Source organism: Hyla sarda, chromosome 5 (genome assembly GCF_029499605.1).
Source record: "Hyla sarda isolate aHylSar1 chromosome 5, aHylSar1.hap1, whole genome shotgun sequence".
In the NCBI taxonomy this organism is placed as follows: Eukaryota; Metazoa; Chordata; class Amphibia; order Anura; family Hylidae; genus Hyla; species Hyla sarda.
The window spans coordinates 310,042,971-310,059,378 of record NC_079193.1 but is presented as its reverse complement, the minus strand read 5'-3'; the positions used below and the strand labels follow the sequence as shown (position 1 = coordinate 310,059,378).

Genomic DNA, 16,408 nt, shown 5'->3' with positions numbered 1-16,408 from the left:
AAGCCCCGCCCCCTCCTCCCAACCGTATACGGGAACCGTATTTAAGAAAACGTGGTGTGAACCCAGCCTTAGAGGACCTTAACATGTATAGCTTGGAAGAAAGAAGAGACAGAGGGGATTTGATAGAGACTTTTAAATACATAAAAGGGAATTAACACTGTGAAGGAGGAAAATATATATAAAAAAATAAAAACTACTAAGAGGACATAGCTTTATATTAGAGGGGCAAAGGTTTCTGCAGTTATATCAGGAAGTATTACTTTACTGAGAGAGTAGTGGATGCATGGAATAGCCTTCCTGCAGAAGTGGTCACTGCAAATACAGTGAAGGAGTTTAAACATGCATGGGATAGACATAAGATTAGGGACAGGGACAATTTATAGAATATATTCAGAATATTGAGAAAATTAGATGGGCCAAATTGTTATCTGCCGACAGATTCTATGTTTCTTTCTGTTTTTATATTTTCTGTCAAACCTTGTAATTTGTGTTTATATTCACAGGGGAAAAGCAGCTCGTGGGTTGTACCCATTTCATCTGTTATATAGTCTTGGAAGACAAGCGACTAACCTTTCTACCACAAAATGGGAGGTGTATAATCTAAATAAAGGGAGAGTTTCATTTTGATTTCAGCAAAGCTTCCCGAATTTCTAGTTCTCATACTTTGGCTTGGAAAGAAAATAGGATTGACTCTTAAAGAGGTATTCCGCTGCCCTAGCATTCCTAACATTTTGTTCCAAATGCTTGGAGTGGGCGGCTGCGGGGTTGTGATGTTACGGTCACACCCCTCATGACGTCACCCCCCCCCCCTCAATGCAAATCTATGGGAGGGGGTGTGGCAGCTGCCAGACTCTCTCCCATAGACTTGCATTGAGGGGGCTTGGTGTGACGTAATGAGGGGCTTGGCTGTGATGTCACGACCCCTGCTGCCGGCACCTAGCATTCTAAATGAACACCGGGTGCTGCACAGACATCTTGGGGGTCCCAGCTGCGGGCTCCTTTGGACAGGGGATAAGATGTTTAGGGGCAGAGTACCCCTTTAATCGAGTATCTTTCAAACATCCACAGGAGAGGGGTTTTGTGTCTGATCCCTGGGGGCCCAGGGGCTGGGACCCCAACCAATCAGGAGAATGTTCTCCATTTGAATAGAAGGATGGTCAGGCATGCGCACTACCACACTCTTCAACTTTATTAGACTGATGTTGATAGGCAAATGATGTGCTCAGATATCTCTACCTGTCTTGTGGAGTGGAATAAAGCTGCAGCAGGCATGTCCATCCACTGACCCATTCAAATGAGGGACAAATGAGAACACCATTCTTGTGGTTGGTGGGGATCCCAGTAGTAGAGAAGACCCCTTGTAGGTTTACTGTGTAATTGAACCTTAGCAGAACAGGTTAAAAATAGAAGAACAACTATTAATGGAAAGAGAAAGCTCCTGAATAAGAAAGGGGTTATCCAAGCAAGTAAACAACACATTCCATGTTTTACATTTCCAGTGTCAAAACTGCACCTGTCATGGAAACCTAAGACACTTGGCTCTTCAGCTGACCATGGACATGAGAACTTTTTTATTAGGGGAGCAAAGATTTCAACAGTTTTCTCTATTTGCCGTCTCTCATCTGCCATTGACCAACCATCTTCCTTCTTGCAAACAACCAATTGCTGACAATCTGCTGATATTTTCATATGTAGCTTGAAATTGTGTCTATAGCTTATGATACAATTGTATGTTATTAAAAAAAGGTGTCTTTTCCCTTTCAGTCCTGGCAACGTCTAATGATATTTTACTGTACAAATGTTATTTCTGGCATCATCCACAGGTATAAATGACCAGTTTTGCGTCTATTTCCAGCTTAAAGTGGTATTCAGACATAAATGTGGAAGCCAGCAGCTGCCTTATCAGGCAGAATGGGGAAGAGGAGACCCTCGATGTTAAAATAGGTACAGATCCAAGAAGTTGGAACCCACCTGTCAGATAGGGCTGGCCTGTGCATTGAAAATCTGTGCAACTGTACTATGCTCAGCAAAGTCTCCTGCATGAGTCTTGTTCATTAGAAAAGTGTGGTATGGGCAACTGTACTGCCCAATATGGCCTGGGTCTCCCCACGCTGGAGATGAAGATCGTGCCGGCCTGAAACATGGGACTTGCTCTTTAAGATTGGTCATTATAACCAGTTGTTATAGCAGCTTGAAGATCGCAGCAGAGTGCTTCACTCCCCAGCTCAGTGAGCAGTCTAATTAATTACAGGAGACGTGTTACATAGACTACAACAATGCCTGTTTCCTGTAATCAGTCACATGGCATTTCGTGCAGGGGAGTGAAGCATTATTAACCTGGCTATAATTAGCGATCAGACAGGATCTCAGCACTGAGATCCCGACCGATCTAAATTTTTCACATATGCGTGCAACATGTTAAAAGTTAATTCAAATGACAGTAACACTTTAAATGTATTAGTAAATATGCATAGAAGATCATTTAGGAGAGGAGAGATAGGGGCTAGAAATCAAGCCATCAAATTGTTATATATTGCATCATTGCCCTCCCACCTCGTGAATATTCATCTTCTCCCCAACATCTTCATGACATTGAGAGACTATGATCCATAGTGCTCTGCTTAGATAGCCTCAATACACTGTTCTGGGTGTAGCGAGGCAACGGGGCCTACGCTCTGCAGTCAGAGCATAACGCTCATGTGATCATATTCTCTCATGTCATTAAGATGTTAAGGTGAAGATTCAATGAATATTCACATGCGGAGAGGGCAGATTGGAGAAGAGGGGACAGAAACAGGAATGCTTGACATGCCAGCTCCTGTCACCATTGAGCAATATAAAGTTTGGCTCAGCAATAGGATCAAGGATCGGAGTAAGTGATGCATTGTTTTCCTCAGGTTCACCCGCACCACAGCCCTGTGTATTGGATTTAGTGGGGGTGAACCAGATGTCAGATTTCCTTTAATGTAGTAACTCACCATTTCGTAAAATACACTTCCAATTACTTTTGCACTGCTCTCCAAACAGCCAGCCGAACATTCATATCTAAAAATAAAAATATAAACTGTATTACAGCACTAAAGTAAAACATAAAAGGGGTATTTTACCAAAATGCTAAGTACATTTTTTTTAAAGTTTGTTTTATTTTCTTTTCTTTTTTTACTTATGTCAGTTTCTCAATAGGAAGGAAGACAACTTGTGGGCAGGCTTCACAATACCTGTATAGTTAGGTACACTGTAAAGGAAACCTGTTGAATCCAGGGTAGCATAAAAAAGGGACAAGCTCCATTTTTACAAAAAAGTATCAATCACTCTGTGACAGTTTTTATAGTTGTCCCTATAGTTGGAATTTGCAATGATCATGTATGAGAAGGTTTTATATAGAAATACAAGTTTGCCTTAAACTTGGTTCCCATCACCATGTGTGAAATTAAACAGGTGTAAGATAATGTATACAATATAGTAAATGCTTATACAAGGTTGGCTCAACTTATCTACCAGGATATTGTAGAAAATAATAAGCACCCATATTCCTGCAGTAATGACAACTTTGTTGTCATTTCATAAAATACGGCATTGCGGGTGTTCAGGTACCTGTTACATGTTGTCCCTTTGCACTGATCCCTCAGTCGGACCTCACAAGATACGATCTGAGCTGCAAAATAAAAACAAAAAAAATAATTTAAAAAAAAATAATAATTAGACAAATTTATCCTTGTAAACAGTTAAATTCCAACATGCAAGATGTTTTTTTATTAAAGACTATTTATGAGTATACATGAACAAGGCAATGCTGGACACAACTGCTATGAATCAAAACATCTTTGTTTCCGGGAGATCCCCCCCGAAACGCGTCTGTCTATCCATACAGACCCCATCAAGTCTGTTCAGCTACCTCTATCACTGAATTCCACCAATCCTGCAATCTAGTAAGTGCTGCAGTCCCTGCTGTTTGGACCACTGCACAGTATGTGCTTAAACTGTACTTACTACACGAGGACACCGCAAGTATTAGCGCTAAAGACTCCTTGCTGCTGCGATCCACACGCTGAGAGCCGTACGCCATTCTGTGCCATCAGGACGCCAGCATTTGAGGACGTGACCGCCTGGTTAGTCTGCTACCAACCTCCACTGGCAAACTTTTTCTTCAAACTTTTCTTCATCCAGTGACCTTCCCCCTCAGAAGACCGCAGGTAACTTTTCTTGTAGGCCGGGTGCGTCCCCATGCCAGCCTGCGCTCACACAGAGCTTCATTTTGGATTATACCTACCAACCTTGAAAACTTACTATTAACAAGCACACAATAACTCTTGATGTTCTTATAACTCTCGGTGCAAATGTATGAATATTTACCCATCTATCCCGGGCAAAAATGGTGCTGACACTTGATAGATTGTGATGTCATAGAGTGGCATTTTAGCATATATTGCATAATCTTTTATATATGTTTTACCTGTTTTATATGCATATTGTACCATACCTGTAGCAAGGGCCCTGCACGGCGATCTGGTTACATTTGTTAGTCAACCATTTTAATAAAATGAGCTTTATACCAGCTACATCTCACGTCATTCTCCATCCATATTCCCATAAGTAATACTTAGCCACCTGTACCTTGAGGTCTGATTTTCTTTCCTTGTCTATTTTAATGTTATTTGGCACTAAGGGTATAGTGCATCTCAGTACCTCGGCACAGGTGTGAAATTAATTCTGTAGTGTGTAGCCTCCACAACTACAATTTTTTTTCCAGGAATTGATCACAGCTGATGGCTTCAAAACAGGCTTAGAAGATTTCTTAGACCAAAATAACACTCAAACATTGATCCGTTCTGATTGCCACATAGGATCAGGGGAGGAATGTTTCCATTGACTCCAGACTTTGTTTTTTTTTTTTAGGTTTTTATTTTTTACCTTAGTTTGGATTAACCAGGAGAAACACAGTTCCAAACTTTTCCCATACCCCTTCTATTCATCCATGTTCTCTTCTATTTCTTGTTTGATTTTGATGAACATCTTTTCTGAGAGGTATAAACTAGGTAACCATGAGTAGTATTAAGATGCTTAACTCACACATTTGCTCCGTGCTGATCACTTCATTGCTATCATAGCTGTCAGTCCTAGTGGAACTTGTAGGGGAGTGAGTTCTCGCTCTACTTTGTGAAGTTGTGTCAAGCGCCTTTGAACGTTGTCTCTCAATCTCATTGGTTTCTTCCTCAGGCTCGGGAATAGGATAGTGAAATTCTGAACCATCTCCTAAAAAAAAAAAAAAGTGTTAATATGTCCCAAACCCATTTAACATAGTAGCTCATCAGGTATAACTACCTGTCTTACATTGTGCAGGTGTCCCTCATTCCTTAAAAGGAAAACTGTCAGCAGAGTCACCCTACTTGAGATTATGCAAATGAGCAGTCATGGCACAGGCAGAGTAATGATGGCGGCCTCGGCACTGTAACGTCTCAGCGCCGGCCATCTTGGACATCAGCATATGCGCAGTAGGAGTGAATGAAGAGCGGGGAAGTGGAGGGGAGTGTATGAATATGTATGAGCGGGCCAAGTACTGAGACGTCACAGTGCCCGAGGCCCCCATCGTAACTCCACCCGAGACTGCTCATTTGAATAATATCAATTATGAAGATAACGGAGGAACACTGCAACGGATCTGGGCATTGCAGGCATCATCATAATCAGCGCCACCTGCACTACCAGACAGTACCTATGGTTAGTGTGGTTGACTCTGCTAACAGTTTTCCTTTTTACAGTCATTGAGACAAAATCTCCTCAATAGCTCTTATGGCACCCAGGATTATTATTTCATTTTTTTTTGGCAATTTATTTTCTAGTAACTCTATTGTGATATCAGACTAAACAGGATAGCCTTTGCACCCATTCCTTGTCGACATACACACTCATGACCTTGTTGAAAAAGTACAGGTTGTCCTACCTTGGACCATTTTTGATAGTGCTCATAGAATCTAGTGATTGGTGTACCTATCTAAAACCTGTATTTTGGAGGGTATATCCTCCTTCCTCAGATTGCCAATCTGAGGAAGGAGGATATACCCTCCAAAACACGTCATTGGAATTTGTTAATAAACATAGTGCCTACTGGCACTTTTCTCTGACACAATTGTGTTTGAATGGTCTGGATTCTGCGATCAGCGCCTAGAATAAGGTCCGTTTTTTTCTGCTTCTCTCCTTATCTGCATTGGAGAATATTCTATCCTCTCCTGTTTGGACCTTGGGAATTGCAGTTGTTTTTTTCCTCTATCTGGTGAGTGACAAATTTAAAGAGACCTCGCTACTCCAGTCCCAGCTGGGACCCTGATATCTAGTATAACACACGAGGCGCTGCCCTCTCTCCTCTCTTTTTTTCTCTCTTTTTTTTCTCTCCTTCTACTGGTTCTTCTCATATGTGGTGATTCCTATTCTGACTACAAGGCAGATGATCAGGAGAAGCCAGGCAATGGTCCCTACATAGTCAGTTCGGAGCAGACAAAAAAAGGCATATATAGGTGCAGTGTAATAACACAACACATATAGATGAGCACATTATTCATAATGTGCATAATGCATACAGCCTATGAAGCCCTGTTCTCCTTTTTCCTGCATTTAAGTATATAAGAGTGTCCATTTGGCATTCATCACTGTTTAGGTAAACAGATTAAGTAATGCAAAAATATAAACTATGCAGTATACAATTTATTTATTTGTGTGTTTATTACATTATGGCCACTGGCTGATGTCCGACACCGAATACTCCCGATTTACACCTCCAATGCATAGATCGAATGTAACAGAACCTAAGCAATGTACCAAAGCAATGTTTTAATATTTTCAGTTATGGCTGACTGGTGTATATAAAACATATACACATTATTGGTTAGGGTTAAATCCCACTTCATAGTGTATTCTATAAAGACGGTATAGCTAAGTTTGTTTGAAAAAAATGTATGTTGGGAACCGGCCCAGAAGTACATTCTACACACTCAAGTGACCTTGTTTGATCTCTAGGAACGAGCATGGCCAGACCAGTAATAAGCATCTTCCCTACACGACTGCCAACTGTGTAAATCTCAACCTAATTACAAGTTGTGGTTTAAAAAAAGAAGACTCTGGTTCACTGGAGACTGAGGTGAGACCACCAAACTATTCCTCTAGGGGACATCAAGATGGACATTAATCCTCATGTCAGGAGGTATGACTCCAGTGTTGAAATGTCTCACAAAATATGGATTATTCAGTATAAATACACAGAAATACCAGATACATGGCCCTTTCACAGCAATGGTAAATATTATTAGCCATGAACAAGTGCCAAGCAAGTTCAACAAACAATACCTTGCAGGTTATTTTTACGTTTTGCCTACTCAGTGAGATGATTCACACATTTATGGAAGTGTATCAAACCTTGTCGGAGGAGCAGTGGCAATTGCAACCAACCAGATAGTGTTATTTATTGTTTGTTTTTTGTTTTGTTTTACATTTTTAAAAGGTCTTTAATATATGAAAGCAGGAATCTTGATTGTTTTGGTTGATGAATTAAAGTCTAGTCTACAGTCTACAACCCACACAAGTGGCTCAGGTAGTGCAGCTCATCTAGGATGGCACATCAATGCGAGCTGTGGCAAGAAGGTTTACTGTGTCTGTCAGCATAGTGTCCAGAGCATGGAGGCGCTACCAGGAGACAGGCCAGTACATAAGGAGACGTGGAGGACGCCGTAGGAGGGCAACAACCCATCAGCAGGACCGCTACCTCTGCCTTTGTGCAAGGGAGAGCAGGAGGAGCACTGCCAGAGCCCTGCAAAATGACCTCCAGCAGGCCACAAATGTGCATGTGTAATGTCCCAGTACAGAACATGGTCCTGTACTACCCTTAGGCCCTGTCAGGTTGAGACCCTCAGTGACCTGGGGGCTCCCCTGCATGGTCTCCCCATTATTTCCAGTATGTTCTGCATACTGCTTTAATGTATAGACAGGATATTAATGTATAGATAGAGCAGAGGACCTGTGAGAGGTTGTCTCAAGGACCTGTAAGTCTGTCACATGTTATGTTATGCAGTCACATGATTTGTTGTCACATGTTCTCCCAGAGAGCACCAGCTTAACCTATGACCCGCAGCTTGACCAATGGGCTTTAGTCCAGCCCCCCCCACTATATAAAAGGGTGGCCATTACAATTCACTCTCTTCTCTTATGATCTTTGCTGAGGAACAGTTAACACCAGAGATCTCAGTGCAAGTGACCAGCTACCTGGAAGGCCACAAAGCTACAGTCATTCCAGTAAGTCAAAAGTCTATGTCTGCTGCCACTACAAGTAGTCAAGTCCTGCATATAGTCAAGCCTCAAGATAATTGTCTCTAGTCTATTACAAGTATAATTGGTCCCAGCAAGCTGCAAGGTATTCTGAGTTCCTGGCCACCTCTCTGGGAATCTATAGGAACCTCTCTGGGAACCATAACTGGTTGTGGACTCTCTTTTCCTTAACTAGCCATTGAAATAGCGGAGATACAGTTCATGTGGTTCCAGTACCAAAAACCCCTCTGGTGTCACAAACACTAGGGGTAAATAACATCTTACCCCAGGGGTTAATACCATCTTGCCCCACCACCTACACCACTACGCCCGTGGTCCCGCCATACACCGGTGGTCCACCAAACGTGTCCACTCAAATGGTCAGAAACAGACTCCATGAGGGTGGTACGAGGGCCCGACATCCACAGGTGGGGGTTGTGCTTACACCGTGCAGGGCGTTTGGCATTTGACAGAGTTTACCAAGATTTGCAAATTCGCCACTGGCACCCTGTGCTCTTCACAGATGAAAGCTGTCACACTGAGCTCATGTGACAAACGTGACAGAATCTGGAGACGTCGTGGAGAACGTTCTGCTGGCTGCAACATCCTCCAGCATGACCGGTTTGACGGTGGGTCAGTAATGGTGTGGGCCGTACAGCCCTCAGTGTGCTTGCTAGAGACCTCTTGTGAGACCGTATGCTGGTGCGGTTATCCTTGGGTTCCTCCTAATGCAAGACAATGCTAGACCTCATGTGGCTGGAGTGTCAGCAGTTCCTGCAAGAGGAAGGCATTGATGTTATGGACTGACCCGCCTGTTCCCCAGACTTGAATCCGATTGAGCACATCTGGGACATTATATCTTGCTCCATCCACCATCGGCCACGTTGTACCACAGACTGTATAGGAGTTGGCGGATGCTTTAGTCCAGGTCTGGGAGGACATCCCTTAGGAGACCATCCACCACCTCATCAAGAGCATGCCCAGGCATTGTATGGAGTTCATACGGGCACGTGGAGGCCACACACTTGTATTAAAGGACATTACATCAAAGTTGGATGAGCCTGTAGTGTGGTTTTCCACTTTGAATTTGAGTGTGACTCCATATCCAGACCTCCATGGGTTGATAAATTTAATTTCCATTGATAGTTGAATGTGATGACAACAAAATCGCACAAAAATTATGTAAAGAGGAAAGTTTTTCATACGATTAGTTCATTCATTCAGGTCTAGGATGTGTTATATTAGCATTCCCTTTATATTTCTGAGCAGTGTATAAATGCTGTACTATGCATCCCCCTTGCCTTTATCACCATATAACTAGTGTATACAGTGATACAGCAAAGGAGGCACAACAAAAGCATCCACAGGCCCCCTTAACAATCACGCTATTTAAAAAAAAAAAGCTGGTGTGTATATAGGCTTCTATTCTTGCACTACTTATTGTTATGTCCCCAAAAATACCCAGTAATTCAGATGTTTGAATGAAAATAACGATAGTTCTGATGAAGGGGAGTCTGCAATATCAACCATGCATGTCAACGTTACCATACAGCTAGTTTTTTCCTGCAATGGCCGGAATCAAAGATAACTTTGATGCCATTTAATTGTTTTGATGTTGTGGTTAATAGTGACTACAGCATTTGAAGGGTTAAGCAGATAAACTATAATCACCATTGTTACTCCTGCAACGTGATTTGTTGCCATTTTTACATATCTGTTAGGTCTCTAAGAGGCAAGGCTTAGTAAGATGCTTGTCCAAATTACTATGACAAGTACAATACACTGCAATGCAGAAGCATTGTATAATGTACCATAAGAGACTTCATGGTCAATTATCCCATTGATTGGTTAAGCAGAAAGTTCCTGCCCAAACAAAATGTTACAGGAACTTGGAAGTGGAAAACAGAAGGGACTAGATGGCGTCAAAATGGCAGGGGAGAAGCAGTAAGGTGAGTATACAGTAGCTGCTATTTTATGTTCAAGGCATTGGAAGGCAGTACATAAAAAACATCCTCCCTGCCAAGAAAACCCCTTTAACCCCATAAGGACCAAGCCCATTTTGACCTTAAAGGGGTACTCCGGTGGAAAACTTTTTTTTTTTTTTTTTAAATCAACTGGTGCCAGAAAGTTAAAACAGATTTGTAAATTACTTCTATTAAAAAATTGTCATCCTTCCAGTACTTTTTAGCTGCTGAATACTACAGAGGAAATTATTTTCTTTTTTGAACACAGAGCTCTCTGCTGTTAACGAGCACAGGGCTCTCTGCTGACATATCTGTCCATTTTAAGAACTGTCCAGAGTAGAAGAAAATCCCCATAAAAAACATATGCTGCTCTGGACAGTTCCTAAAATGGACAGAGATGTCAGCAGAGAGCCCTGTGCTCGTGATGTCAGCATGTAGTATTCAGCAGCTAATAAGTACTGGAAGGATTAAGATTTTTTAATAGAAGTAATTTACAAATCTGTTTATCTTTCTGGCACCAGTTGATTAAAAAAAATAAAAAATAAAAAAAGATTTCCACAGGAGTACCCCATTTAAGGACCAGGCCAATTTTTGCAATTTCGTTTTTTCCTCCTCGCCTTCTAAAATCCATAACTCTTTTGTATTTCTATCCACAGACCCATATGAGGGCTTGTTATTTACGTGAACAATTTTACCTCTCATTTTACCATAAAATGTATGGTGAACCCCCCAATTTTTTTGGTTTTTGTGGGAAAATTTAAATGAAAAACACAATTTTGCTAATTTTGGAGGTTTTTGATCTCACATTGTACACTTTACAGTAAAAATTACAAGTTTTCTTTATTTTGTGAGTCAATACGATTAAAATGATACCCATCTTTACATACTTTTCTATTATTGTACCGCTTTTAAAAAATCAGCATGTTTAAAATCTCCCTATTTTGACCACTTATAACTTTTTCCTTTTTCTGTACATGCGGCTGTATGAGGGCTCATTTTTTGCACCATGATCAATACCACATTTGCATATATGAACCTTTTAAATCACTTTTTATAAAAAAAAATTATTTGGAATAAATTGTGACAAAAAAAACAATTTGGGACTTTTTTTTTCTTACGCCGTTCACCATGAGGGATCTATAGTAATCATTTGATTCTAATACTGTTCAGTGCTATGCATAAGCATAGCACTGATCAGTGTTATCGGTGAGCTTCTGCTCTGGTCTGCTTGATCAGAACAGAACACCCCAGGAGACGGAGGGAGGCATCAATTTTAGATGACCGGATACCCGCAGCAGTGCCATTTTAGATGATCGGATCCCCGCAGCAGCGCCGTAGGCAATCCGATCATCCATTTAAGCATGCGCATTGCCGGAGATGCCCTGATCTGTGTTGATCACGGCATCTGAGGGGTTAATGGCGGACATCAGGACAATCACTGATGTCCACCATTACCAGCGGGTCCCCGGCTGCTATCAGTGTACCTGCAGTGCATGACGCGAGCACCGCTCCGATGCTTACGGTCATATACAGGACGTAAATGTACGTCCTTGTGCGCAAAGTAAGGGGTTAAGGGGTGGGGAGGATTGGCGCTGTAGTTCTAGTCAAATTGTGGCATGACACAGAAGTAACATGTAAACAGGGCTTCTCCTTTTTTCATTTTTTAACAGCAGAACAAATACAGCCTTCACACTCAGTGATTAGCTGTTTGCAGCACCTGTGCTGCTCTTGGCTAGTCCGAAAAATTTGGAGTGGCCCAGAAAGGGGATGAAAACCCCATTTCCAAACCTGTGTTTCATCCCATAAAAATCCAGGCTCAATAACAGTATTTACAAAATTTCCAAGCAAGCTAAGTCTTTCCAGGGATTTAACTATTTCCTGGATTCACCCAGCTTCTCTTAGACCAGATATGCGCTTCCTGAAACCTGATATCCACCTACAACTGGAACCTTGGGGAAATATAGCAATCCCCCACCACCATTTCTGCCACTGTCTCACAGGGTAGCAAACTTCCCTCTGTGCCTGATGACTAGCAATGCAGCGCTGATGTCATAGTCACACACCCCTCGTGATGTCACGCCCTCCCTCTTAGTGCAAGTCAATGGAAGGGTGCTTGACAGCCGCCATGCGCCCTCCCATAGACTTGCATTTAGGGGGCATAGCGTGACGTCAAGAGGAGCGTGACCGTGATGTCACAAGCCTCCGATGCCGCATTCGGGGTTCTAAATGAACGCCAGGTGCTGCAGGGAGATTGCAGGGGTCCCAGTGGTGGGACCCCCAATCAGACGTCTTATCCCCTATCCTTTGGATAGGGAGTAAAATGTCAAGGGGCAGAGAACCCCTTTAATTCAATTCTACCTTTTATGTATTGATACAACATATTTATAAAGTTACTCAACTGTTTAGATAGATTTTTTTATATCATTATTTTTGTTGTTAGTTGTATTACACTCACAAGCTGGTTTTGAATATACTCACAGCTCTGCTAGTTAGTATTAAATACACTTACAGCTCAACTGGTTGGTATTGAATACATTTAGGCCGGGTTTACATGTCGGAATATCGCACAGAAAATCTCTGCGTAAACAGTCCGCAGACTGTGGGTGCCGGCATAATATGCCGACGCTAAGACAGCACGAGAATGCGCGTTCTTATAGACGGCAATGCATTCCGTGCGGAATCCACAGAAAGAATGGACAGGTTCATTCTTCCTGCCGACAGCGGAATCGGATGTTTCTGGTGCAGAAATTCCGCCCTGTACACAACAGAATCCCATTAATTACAATGGGACTCTGCTGCTGTGGAATCTCCATGCAGAATTCCAATACAAGCAAAGTTATACATGTAGTTCTCTTTCATAACATAAGCTGTAACTAGAGATCATCTTAATGTAAACTTTAAAATGGTGCTCAAAAGAGAACATTTGCTTTAAGGACTGCAAATAAGTTTTGGAATAGTTATGCTATATGACATACTGTACCTCGGAAACAAAGATTATCCCTGCAGCCTCCTCCATAGCTGGGTGGGCAAGCTGAACAAGGGCGGCCATGTTTGTAGGGAGCATGGCCCCACCAATTTCCCCTTTAAAAATAAATATACCATTAATTTACCAGAATAATATTGTCTACATCGTCTATGTGTTCTAAAATGTTAAGATTCATATAAGTAATATCTGGAACCGTATGTTCAACTTAATATTATTAAGATTCATATAAGTAATATCTGGAACCGTATGTTCAACTTAATATTTACACTTCATGAAATAGTACAAAATGAAGATTATTTTAACTTTACTTACTTTGGGGAGTAATTGCACACTAGATATATTGCCTTTGGCCATATTTGCCCCCAAACATTCATGTTATGGCACAGGTTTATAGCACAGCCAATCCTGCTACTTGTTGCCCAAACTACCTAAAACAGAAAACACAAATAATGTCAAGACCAAAAATATATAACATGCACATGTTACAATTCAAAATGTCATTTTACATAATCACAAAGCTTATGTTTTAAGATGTATAGTATGACACACAGGTCCAAGTTCTTGACTCTGACTGAAACCAAAACTGTATGAATTTGCCCAAAACAACCAAAAATCATCTCCCCAAAGGGTAGGGAATAAGATGTCTGATCGCGGGGAGCCTGCCGCTGTGCCTCTGTGCAGCACCTCCAGTCTCGGAAAGAACTGTGTTTTGGTTTAGGCAGATTTAAAAAAAATGTCATACATACATGTTAAAAATGTTGATCTGTCAGGGCTTGGGTGTAAAGACCCCCACCGTGTTGAGCTCAAAAAGCTGAAAAAAGACCGGGGCTGGTGGAAGTGACAGCAATATTGGCAGCATCATGGGAGCGGTAGAAGGTAAATTGATGTTTATAATTTTTAATCTGGCAGTCCGGGCATAACATAAAAGAAAAATCATTGGAGTTGTCCTTTAAACTGTTACCTAAATAAAATACAAGTATTGGGTACTTAATGTGCTCTAAGCTTAAAAGTTCTAGTTTTTAGCTGTAGTGGATCGGAATCTTACCTGTGTATAATGAGTACATACAGGGCCGGAACACCTGAATGGACAGTAAGGGTTACATTCTTGTGGATATGGAAATGTATAGTCTCTGACTTCATCATACCATGCCTGGACATGATAAGTGGGTGGTCTGTACCTATAGGAAACATAAAAAAGTCTTAATTTTTATTAAATGGAAGCTAAGATTTTTATGGAACCTAATAAATATCTGTCTTACCTTCCCCAATGGGCACCTAAATTCTGTCCAATTGATGGAAGCAAATGTGCGGGGCCATGTTCCCATAGACAAGATCCAGCCCATGCCTCAGCAGATCGTTCCAGCTCTGCATCCCATATCTTTAAGGAACAAGGAAATAATGAAAACTCTTTCAGAGGGATATTATATTGTTCTCCAAAGGAGTATGAAAGACAAAATGTATTTATGCTAAAAGCAGCTTTATATACTTTGAGTACAGAAACATATTAACAGGGTTGAGCCAGTTTTCTAGTCAAAAAAAAAAAGGTGCAAATCTTTGTGCAACTCTCGTTTTGCTAAAAAAAATGTGTGACTTTTTATGTTGCACCTTTAGTGTTCAACAAAAGTTTATTGGTTTTTATTACAAGTTCGCAAGACATATGTATCAGAACACAAAAGTATGTGTCAAAGTAATAAAAATGACATATATATATATATATATATATATATATATATATATATATATATATTGCAACATGGTATTACAGAGTTCATAAAAATAAGAAGGACAATAATAAGTCCCTAGGATACTGCTATATAGGTGGAGTAAGAAGAAAGAATAGGAATAATGTAAAGTGTTATAACACCTTTTATTAAAGGGGTTATCCAGAATTAGAAAAACAGAGCTGATTTCTTCCAAAAACCTGTCCACACCACACCAACTCTTAGGCTGGGAGTAGTATTGCAAGTCAGTTCCACTGAACTGAATGGTGCAAGGTTGTAAAACCACACACAAACTGAGTACAGGGGGGGGGGGGGGGGGGGATTATACATTATAGAGCTACATGAGCCCAAAGTTTCAGCTACCCAAACAATACTATTTGGAAATCCCTGCTGTCTACTCTTAGACTACAGCTAAAATACTAACAGACTACGACAACATGACAACTGGGCTGCACTGTCATGGGCCACCAAGGAGTTTGTGTAGGAAATGCTACAAATGCCAACCATAGCTAGCAGTGATAACACCTGTGGGAACTGTAATGTGGCCCATGTTGTCACCTAGATTTACCAGCGCAATATATGAATAAGGTTCTGTCTACATGTTATTTTTAGGTTACATTGTAAGTATACAGTATGCCAGGACTCTATCTACTAACATATATCATTGGGTGCAGCACAACTGAGATTAACATAAAGGGCTGAAACAAACATTAACAACTGGACAGAAGAAAACAGATACTGTACCTATTACCTTTGAATGTGTATAGTCACTCTAAAAAGATGTCATTGCAATGAATCCAAAGACTGATCCATGCAAATCTAAGAAGCAGAAGCAAAAACTAAGGTGTCGGCGCTTATCTCAGTCCTAGGCCTGTGATTGAGTTTTACCCCATCCTGTGCCCCGTGTTCCTATATTTGTTTGGACCTCCTGTAACGTGACCTTTTGCCTGTTCCCTTAAAGGGGTACTCCGGCACCAAGACATCTTATCCCCTATCCAAAGGACCCCAGTGATCTTGCACACAGTACCGCATCACAATCAGTCCCTGGAGCATGTTCGCTCTGGGTCTGATTACTGGCGAACACGGGGCTGGAGCATTGTGACGTCACGGCCCTCCCCGTGTGACATCATGGCATGACTGATTGTAACAGGGTGCAAGATCACGGGGATCCCTAGCGGCGGAATCCCGTGATCAGGCATCTTATCCTCTATTCTTTGGATAGGGTATAAGATGTCTTAGCGCCGGAGTACAACTTTAATCTACTTCTGCATGCTGACTTTGTATTTTGCCTCTCACTAGGATCTACTTTTGCTTTTCCAGACTAAGTTTACACTTGGTTTTGACCCTCTGGCTTGCTCCTGTAACCCTTTGGGAGAGATTTATCAAATCCTATGCAGTGGACGAGTGGTGCAGTCGCCCATAGCAACTTATCAGATTGCTTCTTT

The 16,408-nt window shown here is 41.4% G+C and overlaps 1 protein-coding gene across 1 annotated transcript in view; it reads right to left on the bottom strand.

Annotated features, from left to right (window-relative positions):
- Positions 1–16,408, bottom strand: part of CRISPLD1 (cysteine rich secretory protein LCCL domain containing 1) — a 127,974-nt gene that overhangs the window by 42,137 nt on the left and 69,429 nt on the right. The window contains exons 4-10 of the mRNA XM_056522174.1: positions 14,502–14,620; positions 14,288–14,420; positions 13,555–13,670; positions 13,237–13,337; positions 5,071–5,253; positions 3,595–3,655; positions 2,979–3,045 (exon numbers count right to left, since the gene is read on the bottom strand). Coding sequence (XP_056378149.1) covers positions 2,979–3,045; positions 3,595–3,655; positions 5,071–5,253; positions 13,237–13,337; positions 13,555–13,670; positions 14,288–14,420; positions 14,502–14,620 — 780 coding nt within the window. The remainder of the gene's footprint in view (positions 1–2,978; positions 3,046–3,594; positions 3,656–5,070; positions 5,254–13,236; positions 13,338–13,554; positions 13,671–14,287; positions 14,421–14,501; positions 14,621–16,408) is intronic.